Source organism: Solea senegalensis, linkage group LG14, assembly GCF_019176455.1.
Source record: "Solea senegalensis isolate Sse05_10M linkage group LG14, IFAPA_SoseM_1, whole genome shotgun sequence".
NCBI classification, from domain to species: domain Eukaryota; kingdom Metazoa; phylum Chordata; class Actinopteri; order Pleuronectiformes; family Soleidae; genus Solea; species Solea senegalensis.
The window spans coordinates 16,583,604-16,594,246 of NC_058034.1; the positions used below are offsets into that span (position 1 = coordinate 16,583,604).

At 39.5% G+C, this 10,643-nt stretch overlaps 1 protein-coding gene across 1 annotated transcript; it reads left to right on the forward strand.

The window, feature by feature from the left end:
• Nucleotides 1–366: 366 nt before the first annotated feature.
• Nucleotides 367–10,281, forward strand: atg4c (autophagy related 4C, cysteine peptidase). Its single transcript, XM_044044826.1, has 11 exons — nt 367–574; nt 703–824; nt 1,595–1,678; nt 2,430–2,660; nt 3,733–4,072; nt 4,406–4,476; nt 5,886–6,097; nt 6,329–6,407; nt 7,196–7,272; nt 7,792–7,911; nt 8,509–10,281. Exons 2-11 carry the CDS (start codon nt 749–751, stop codon nt 8,674–8,676), a joined length of 1,458 nt encoding a protein of 485 aa, XP_043900761.1. The 5' UTR covers nt 367–574; nt 703–748; the 3' UTR covers nt 8,677–10,281.
• The last annotated feature ends 362 nt before the right edge of the window (nt 10,282–10,643 follow it).

Below are 10,643 nucleotides of genomic sequence, written 5' to 3' on the forward strand. Positions count from 1 at the left end.
AATTCAACACTAACAACTATGATTATAGCCATAATGTGTTAATGAATGTTGTGCTTGTTTTGGTGTTGATGCAATGAATAGTCAAACTCATTTTTAGATGACCACCAAACACCTAATAACAGACCTGCTGCTGTGAGTGTTAAAATTACAGTAATTAGAAATAATGTGATGATGATAACAGTTTGTGTCCTGCCCTCACGCAACAACGGGCGCTTGTTTTGAGAAAAGACATATCGCAAGTGAGCGGGAACTTCATTGAAGATGGGGTTGAACGATTTAAGCCCCGCCCGCTCGGGCTACTCTGAATTTAACAATCGAGCCAGCAGGGACGCACGCCCCCTCCTTCCGCCTCGCCTTGGTTCGGCCGGCGGAAACACGGCGGGATCAGCTGACTGTACTCGTCTACTTCCTCAAAGTGTAAACACAGGACAGTGTTTCCCAGATCAACTCAGCCAAGAGCGATACACAGCAACTGTTTGAATATATATGTGTATGCACAATGTAGCGCGAGGACCTTTGTACGAAGCCACGGAGCGGCCGTGAGAGGAAAACAGCCGAGTCAAGGAGCTCAAAGGTGAAACGAACGTCACCCCACAACAACTCGCTGTAATTTGGTGTAGTTTTTAATTGTAACGTTATCCCGCTCACACTCGTTACTTATCTGTGCGCGTGCACGTCTCTGTGTGTCCTGTGTTTGACCAGTGTTAGAGTGCTGTGTGGGAATGGGTCCCATCCCTTCCTGGTGCAAATGGAGAATAAAGGGAACGACGAAGTGGAAAAATTGAAGACAAAGTTTCTATCAGCGTGGCACAATGTGAAGTACAGTAAGTAGTTTGCTTGTGACCACACACGCACACACACACACACACACCAACAATACCACCACCACCACCACCAACAACAACAACAACAGCTATCTCGGTAAGGACACTCATAGACACAGTGCTTTCCTTTGTCCCTTACCCTAACCTTATCCATTACAACTAAATGCCCAATCATAACTCAAACCATATTTATTTACCATGAGGACGACTGGTCCTGACAAGGCCAGTGTTTATGCCAGAAAATGTCCTAAGGAGGCAACAACTACTAGTACACACACACACACAGCTCTGTCACCCAGGCTTGTGTTTTCTCTGTCCACTTTGTTTCTAATGCTTTTTCATGATGTGTCACTGCTTTTCTTTGTATTTTCTTAATCACAAAAGACTTTTGTTGTTTTGTCTAAATAGGAATGTGATCACTTGATCACATTCAAATGTAGAGTTATTGGAAACACAATGTCCTACAGGCACAGAGGACAAACCAAAACAAGGACTAGATTTCAGTGAGACAAGACCTCACTGCTGCTGAGTCAGACCTTAAAATAGACATTTGTCATAATGCCCTATTTCAGCTCATTTTGACTAGGTCTCGGCTGTTTCGGTTTTCATAGAAAACCCTGTAGATAATTACCACTTGTAATGTAACAGGAAGTGGAGATGAACAATATGGCAGAGAAGGTGTGCGTCTATTAAGTAAATAATGTATCAGGGTTTGTTTTTTTGTTTTTTTTACAGTATCATATAATATAGTTTTTTGTTGTGTGTCTTAGGTTGGGCCCTGAAACCAAAGACTTTATTCAGTAGGAATTCTCCAGTGTTCCTTCTGGGAAAGTGTTACCATTTTAAGGCTGAAGGTACATCACACACACACACACAAATGGCTGTGATTGCAATTAAAACATTCACATAGTACATATGCATTTTCTTGCATATTGCATGTCTGGTGCTTGAAATCCTTGAAAATGCTCTAAATGTAATGTAGCAATAGCACAAAACCACCTCTTTTAATGTGATTTAAAAAAAAAATGATGCATTGTATATAGTTATATACTTTAAGTGTCATTTACCACAGCTGTAAGGTGCTAAAGATTCTTGAAAATGGGCACACGATGTGCTTTAAAAGTGCATGAATCTTAGAAAAGGTGTAACTATGTGAGATGTTGTTCAGATGCTTTAAATATGCAACATTCTCATCAGACAAACATTTATCATGTCCATTTTCTTCATGTGTTTTCATCAAATATTTCTTTATTTTCTCCCTTTCTTAACCTCTGAATAAGAACAACCATGTCGGGCCTGGTTCGTCACAAAGTGAAATATTTACCAGCATTGTATTGTGTTAACCATCAGTTTTAGTCTCAGTATTGACTTCTGTCAGACCATTAATGTGGACCTTACTGTCTCAGTAGTTGGCAGAAAGGAACTTGCAAACAGGTTGAGTTTGCATCTTTCACCAAAATTTCAAATAACAGAGGATAAACATTTTTGTCTTTTTATATGTGTGCCTCATAATTTTGCATTATGAACTCGGAATATTTGATTAATTGCTCAGGAAACTAGGTGAGAAAATGAATTATGCTTGATATACTGATTTGTTTGCCTCAGATGACGATGGTCTCACAGACGCTTGCTATGAAGACTCTGATGACGACTTTGTCGCGGGGAACGTGGAGGCTTTCCGGAGGGACTTTGCGTCTCGAATGTGGCTGACCTACAGGGAGGACTTCCCTCCCTTGCCTGGCTCCACCCTGACCTCTGACTGTGGCTGGGGATGTATGCTGAGAGCCGGACAGATGATGCTGGCTCAGGCACTTATTCTACACTTCTTAGGCAGAGGTGGGTGAGGTGACACTATCACTGCTGAGTTACAGTAAAATAATACACTGGTACAATGAAATTGTATTAAAAACCCTCAAATGTTTCATTCATGTTTCATTCCTTTTAATGCTAATCAACATATACTGACCTAAAGGAGGTGGATTAATTGAAATACTGTAGGTCAGTTTGAAGTGCATATTAACTCTTATTAACGTACTTTAGTCCTGTTTAGATAATTTTTTCTAAGATGGAGAGGAAATGTCTTACAAGTTTTAAGTCGTCTCATTCTCAACCATAAATAGAAAAATGTAATTTTGTTGATGCAAGTCATTGAAAATGAGTGAATTACTCATATCTTTGTGAGATCTATGCAGTCAGTGAAGTGTCCTAGACTTTATGGCTCCACATAATGACATGACAGGGCCTCTTTAATGCAGTCATTTAGAAAACAATATTTAAAACTTGTTCTTCTGTCAAATCTAAAATATGTCACTGATGAAATATTTCTCTATAAAGTGACTAATGGCCACTTAAGGATATTTATTGATCAATTTCACTTTGATTCCCTCCGGATCAAGGTCATTTCGCTCAGGACTTGGACTCTATTCCGGCCCATTTTATAGCCTGGGCCACTCCTATCCTCTCTGCCTCTGGATCCCACCCTGTTTGTAAGGCTAAAGCAGAGTTAAAGTGAAATAATGGGACACTCAACCTTATAATTGAACAGAATGGCACATGTTCTCTTACAGAAGTGGACGAGCTGCTGTCTGTGGAAGTTCTGAAAGACATTTTCTTCTTAAAAGTAACAGCCTCCTTCCTGGTCAAATAAATGCCTTTTGTTATTTTCTGTTTCTTTTATCAGGTTTTAGATATCTGTATTCTGTTTTCAAGACAACATCTTGTAGTTTTAACAAGTCTTCTATGTTGTCAGGTTACAGTAGTTTTGACTCTGTCTTATCTTAAATTTCAGTGTTTTTTTCATCTGAAGCTGAGAGGAAACTTGTCTTGTCAAATTGAAAGCAATGTCCTCAGTTTCTTTTGGCCTCTAAAATGTGTTATAGCTGTTGTTTATTTCTTTTTTCTCTCTCAGATTGGACCTGGCCAGAAGCATTGAATCTCCAGCCTTTAGACACAGAGACATGGACTACAACTGCAGCCAAACGTCTGGTTGCCTCTTTAGAGGCTTCTCTTCACGTTTCCCACCGGCCTTCAGATCAGGGTTTACCACCCATGCCTCAGGCCCAGGCTCTGGGATCTGCAGAGGAGGCAGACCCTCATCTGAAAGAGATGTACCACCGCTTACTGGTGTCCTGGTTTGTCGACAGTCCCTTGGCTCATTTCGGCCTGCACAGGCTGCTGCGCTTAGGTCTGACCATGGGAAAACAGGCAGGGGACTGGTATGGACCTGCTGTGGTGGCACACATCCTTAAGTAGGTCTAAAAGGATTCTTCTGAGATTAATTACACTTTGCGCATTAATCACATCTATTCAACTCCTGTGTTTCATCACATACGGGTTTAGTTTAGAGTTTAGAGAACTATCAATTAATTTTTTGTTAGTGATTAATCCACAGATTTGTTTTTTTTAATCTTGTAAACACATTTAAAATGTTATATTTTCACATAATTGAATAGTTACTAATTTGAGTGTTTATCAGTATTAATGACAATAAAAAGTTGCATAACTTCCAGATATATATTTCCGTTCCTCACCACTCTCTCTTTTCTCCGTCCTTCTCTCCATTCTCTTACACTCACTCTTAGGAAAGCTGTCGAGGAGGCGATGGACCCTGGCTTGGCGGGTATAACTGCCTATGTCTCCCAGGACTGCACAGGTATGAAAGATGAGTCTGTTGATGATAAACCAGGATACTGGACACAGTCCAACTGACCCTTCTTTCTCCACCATCCCTCTAACTGCTGCCGTTGCTGCTGCTGAGAAACTGCAGAGCTGCTAAGAGAAGTGACATGAGTTTAACTGTGTCTATTCCCCAACACACACATCCAATCCAAATCTATGACCACCCACTCCAGCCTCTTCTTAACCTCAGTGGACTATGTTCTGATTCATGTAGTGTGTTACAATTGTCACAGAGGGAAAAAAACAATAACTGTAACTGTACACAATACAATAGCAAATTGATTCTGATTGAGTCACTTATTATGGTTTAAGTCATTTATTATTTAGCAGAAATTCTAAGTAATTATTGTTTCCCGTTTGTCCTATTATCTCAGTTTATACTGTATGTTTACACACGGGAAACGCCTCTGCAAAAATTAGCGGCCGTGTCACTTTCAAGCATCAAGGGTTCACTGCGCACTTTAAATCCACGTAGACCGAGCAATACATGGCAGAACCTGACAGGCTGAATATACCTGACCTGGATAATGCTCCAGGGTGATGACATTATTCCAGACTGCAGTCGACATCTTCAGCTTTCCCTCATCCTACTTCCAACAACACTTACACACTGCAATATAACCATATTGTAAAATAAAGAAAATATTAATGTTAGTTAGCCTTAGATTCCGTATCAATGAAGTAACCACTACACAAACAGAATCTGTTGCCTGTAGGTTTCCATTGCTTCTTAGTGCATCTTATGGCGATCCAACGATGGTAACTTTGTTGATCTAGTAAAAATGCTTTCCAGTCTGTTTGTTGCTGTAATCGCGGGGCACAACATTTATCCACCCTCTTCACTTTTTTTGAACACAGCTGACAAAGAGACCCTGACATTATTACCAGGTATACGCACTGCTGGTTACATGTGTCTATGGATTGGAACGGCGCGGCTTCCTGCCAAAATGGCATTGTTTTGTTGCAAGACAGAATTGTGCGACATCAGCTGCCAGAGCTCTATAAGACTTATGCATTGTTTGTCAGACAAAACAAGCAATATAGAATGTTTTTATTGATTAATTTGATTGATGACTGATGAGTTGATTAATTGCAACCCATAGTTTTTACAGATTAAACCATTTAAAAGAGGGGTATACAAACACTTATGGATACAATATTTTTAGACACATATGCAGACAAATAGGTGAATGAAGAACTTTGTATCTCTCTCACTCACACACACACACACACACACACACACACAGAAAAAGCTCATAATGTTAAAAAAAAAACAAACTGCTGTCCGAATGACCAGACAGTGACTGATAAGTTGATGGCGCAGACTAAAGTGCAGACAAAACACTCTCTAACTCTGACCTTTGTGTTATTGATCTTCCATAGTGTACAGTGCAGATGTCATCGATAGCCACAGGACACAAACAGCGAGGCAGGACACTGCTGAGAGATCAGATGCTCCTCCTCCTCCTACGCCGCCACAGAACAACCAACCGACGTCTGCCTCCACTCAGCCAGACAGCCGAGCGGTTATCATCCTCATCCCTGTGAGGCTGGGAGGGGAGAAGACAAACCCTGAGTATTTTGACTTTGTAAAGGTGAGGTGTGCATAGAGGTTAAAGTGATTTTTAACTTCTCTGATTTGAGAGAAATAATGTTTCAGACAGGATTTTACTTCAATGAGCTGGTTAGTGGTTTCACTGGAGGTGAAGCTTAATTATATAGATAATAGGAAATGGCACTGGGGTTAATGACTAGTTTAAATATAGTTTGTGTTTTTAGGCTTTCCATCAGACATTTATATGTTTTTCTGTCCTCTTTTTATTTAGAGCATACTGAGCCTGGAGTACTGCATAGGTGTCATCGGAGGGAAACCCAAACAGGCCTGCTACTTTGTAGGATTTCAAGGTTAGTGTTAGTTTAATGGAAAATGGAGAAAAGACACACACTCACACACATCGAGAGGATGGTGTGAGTAGCAGATTATTTTGCATAATATACCCTTCTTACGGGGAAGAGACAAAGTAAGTTAATGTATTCCTGTTTGCATGAGGAAAACGGAGAGGAGTGGAGATGGGAGCAAGTGAAGCAGGACTTACTTTATTCTCTCTGACCCATCAAAGCCTCGCCCATTTATCACAAGTAAACCTCCCAAGTTGTAAGCTGTAATTGATTTCCATAGGAGGCACGCATTAAATTTCATCCGGCCCCAAAGTGAGCCACTCTTCATCACCTTCAGGAGCCAGGAGGAACCTTCAGTTGTACATCTTGGCAGTCAATATTTACGCATTTACATTTTACCAATTTGAAATACAGTGGTGGATGATGTCTAAATGACAAGCAATACATTCTCCCTGCCAAGGCTCAGCCCAACGCTTCATTTATCATATGCAAATGATCGAATATAATTGCATGTTTATAAAAGTAATTCCCCCACACAAAAATTAAATGACAACCCCTTTTTCCACGGGCGTAAAGGATGTGCTTGTACAAAAGAATTTGATTATGCAGAATTTAATCCGCCCCGGTGGATATTAAAAAGCAACAACCTTCTGGGAGGCATATCTGATGCACGCGAGTGTAACAGTGGGCAAAGCAAATGACTTTGAGCCGCTTTGCAGAGAAATTGGAGAGAAGCGCGTTTTTGTAATAATCCAGTGTTTTTGAATAACTTGTCTTTTGTTTTGTCCTTGCAGATGACAGCTTGATTTACATGGACCCTCATTACTGTCAGTCTTTTGTGGATGTCAGCACCAGCGATTTCCCTCTCCAGGTAATGTGAAATTACACAGACGAGCTGACTGGAGCCTCAGTAATGTGAATTTAATAGTTTCTGTTAGTACTTAAGGGTATGAATCTGAAAGCAGCCCTCAGCCCAATTACTGAGCCCCTTTCTTCTGATTTATTCGCCGCTCAGATGTGTGGAGCTGCCACTTAAGAGAAATACGGCAAATACATGATCGAGTTCTGTGAGCCTGAATATTTCAGCACCAATACATAAAAATCAGCACATGGCTCCGTGTACGGCAACTTTGTTTTATGCTTTTGCATGCTGTGCTATACAGTGTGACATACATCAGGGCAGTAAATTTAGAGATGCTGTGACAGCAGATAAATAGGATTTCATTCATCAGCTGATGCAGAACACAGCTTATTCTTTGTCGACGCTGCCACAGAGTGTATGTATGGCATGTGCCACAGTTATCAGGCCTTTAAGGTTGATGAATATATATATACATATAAATATATATGTATATATAAGATAATGTATTTTTTATCTCTCTTTGTCAAGTCATATCACTGCCCCTCACCAAAGAAGATGCCTTTCAATAAGATGGACCCAAGCTGCACCATAGGTTTCTACTCTCGAAGTGTCCAAGACTACGAGAGAATCAGCCAGGAGCTGTCGAAGGTGAGGGATGCAAATCCTAAAAATCACAGCCACAAATGTCACACATGTATCAGCCATTTTATAAAGTCTATTATTATTATTATTATTTTTAATTACTGTAAATCAACAACAGTATGTTATGTTTAATGATGAGTGTTGTGTCAGTATAATGGATGACCAGTAGGTGGCACCATTTAGCCACGAATCTGACTCACTTCTCAGCTGCTTACTTACCAGTGAGTCCACGGGGAAGACACTGTAAACCAATGTTCCTTCCTTTAAAGGTCCAATTTGTAAAGTAAAGGCAGAAATTGAAGATAATTGATCTTAATTCCTTCATCAGCGTTCTATCACCTATTTGTAAGAACTGTTGTTTTTCATTATCCCAGAATGAGCCTTTTGCGTTTATATCAGGGACACTGTGTTTTTATAATTTCTTTTGAGTTTTAAAGCTCACTGAAGGCTACATAGATTCTCCAATTCACTCTGAAGGGAAAGGGAAGGTGAGGGACACTCGGCTGCAACACGCAACTGGATCAATAAATGTTCCGTGTATAAAAATGAACCTAACACTGTAGCAAAAATTTACATTGTGGTGTAACACTCCTCTTGTTCCAGGTGCTGCAGCCGTCAGCGAAGGAGAAATACCCAGCGTTCACTTTCGTGCAAGGTCATGGCAGAGATTATGACCTGTCAGCCAGCCTGACCCCAGAGAAGAGAGAATGGCCCTTCATCCGTGACCCGAGGAGAACGGTCACCACTGCTGGGGACTTTGTGCTGCTTTGACAGCGCTGTTTAAGAGACTCTGAGACTGCTCAGGATCCATAGCCCTCCTGTTCAAGACTGACCTTATACTTTATCTGGGAAACTTTGTTGTTGAACAATTTTTCAGACTGCTGTTAGCTAGTTGCCTGGTAATGTGGAATGGAAGACATTGTTGGTGCTCTGCTGAATTTAATTACCTAACGTTTTTATACACTCACTGAGGAAAGAAAAGCATTTAGTTTAAGGGAACATTTCATTTTGCACCAGTGTTTATATTTATAATGTTAACACCAGATTTTGGGGTATTTGGTAAAAAGAGTAATAATAAAAAATGATTTGCTTATAATGATTGCTCAGTTTAATTTAGCTCCCTCCTGTTGCCATACTTAGTAAATTCAAGGATGATGGTGTCAGATATTACTCAAACTATCTGTGGTGGCTCACTTTTAAATGTTTAAATAATACACCTGTAGTATTTCAAGAAGTGTTTTTCAAGTACTGTTGACAGATCTCAGATGCCATGTCATCACAGCATTTCATTACAGATTAATTCCTCTCCCCTTGGAGACGCCTCACAAGAGCAAGCACGTTCTTTAAAGTTCTTTATTTCTTAATTGTTTTATTCACACTAAATAGAGCAATAATATATGATGGTGTTATGGGATATTATTACAATTGTGTGTTTTTTTTTTGAGTAGTATTAATTTTGACTTTAAAAAATGTGACAGATGTAATGATGTTTTCTGCTGCACCTCACTAAGCACAATCTGTTATGAATTTACCTATTTACAATAGGATGCTTCATGTAATATGCACTGTACTGACTATAGTACTGTGCAAGAGTCTTAGGCCACCATTAGATTTGTTGTTTTAGCGATGCTATAATGACCATATAATTATTTCTGAATCATTTTGACAAATATCTGCTGTGAAAAAGGTATTTTACACCACATATATATAAGACAACTTTCAGTCACATTATTCCAGTCCAAATGCCAATGATCACAGAATTTGACAGACATAAAAACAACAAAGCTGGTGGTGCACTGAGACCTTTGCACAGTACTGTACACACAGTTTATAAAACAGCGTTTAAATTTGCATAATTAAAGAACAGATTAGATTCAAGGAACTGCAGTAGCAAAGGGAAATAGTACTCTTTAATCCTAATATTATTATTACTACTACTTGTTGGTATGTTGTGTAAAACTAAAAGAATTTAGCCATTTCATTTAAAGCATTTCTGAGCTCTTACTTTTTCTAACGGGGATTTCCCGATGTTTCATTGTGCGTTTTTGAATATTTCATCAAATGTATTCCCTCATTCATATTCCCTAGCACACTTTACAATAACTTTACTTTAATAAAGCAGAAGGGAAGAGGCACTCTTGGATACACGTAAAAGCAACAAAACCCTTGCACTTTAATCCATCACTTCAAGAAACACTGAGGTTTTCAGACTGATTTATTTTTTCTCCTGTGGTTTCCTGCATCACAATGACCTGCATGTTTTTGGTTTTTTAAGTTAACTTTCAAAAATTAATCTCAACAAATCCAAGAAGATGTTTCTCATGCTGTTGGTTGGAGAAGCTGAATAAAGTAAAAACATTTGACTTTCTTAATCAACTTTTGTCTTTTGGGTTCGTTTCACTCACAAAGAATCTCAAGTGACTCTGAAGCAGAATACAAGAAAAAAAAAATAGTTTGCTTCATTTTCTGTGGTAAATACAAACCTCACTGGTGTGCTGCATTGCATTCAATCCCTTTCTCTTCCAGTCAAATGTAGCAGATTAAAACTAATCGTACGTGCTAACCATCTCTACAGCCCATTAACCAGGGACCGGAAAAAATGTGACCTGCTGACACTGGCAGCGATTGTGTTCCTCTGTGAGGAAAAGAAAATATCCTTGTGTGCAAAGCTCTGTTACCATGGATAATCTATCTGTTGCCCCCTTAGTATGAGCTATGCTGGACTGTTTTCCTGTACA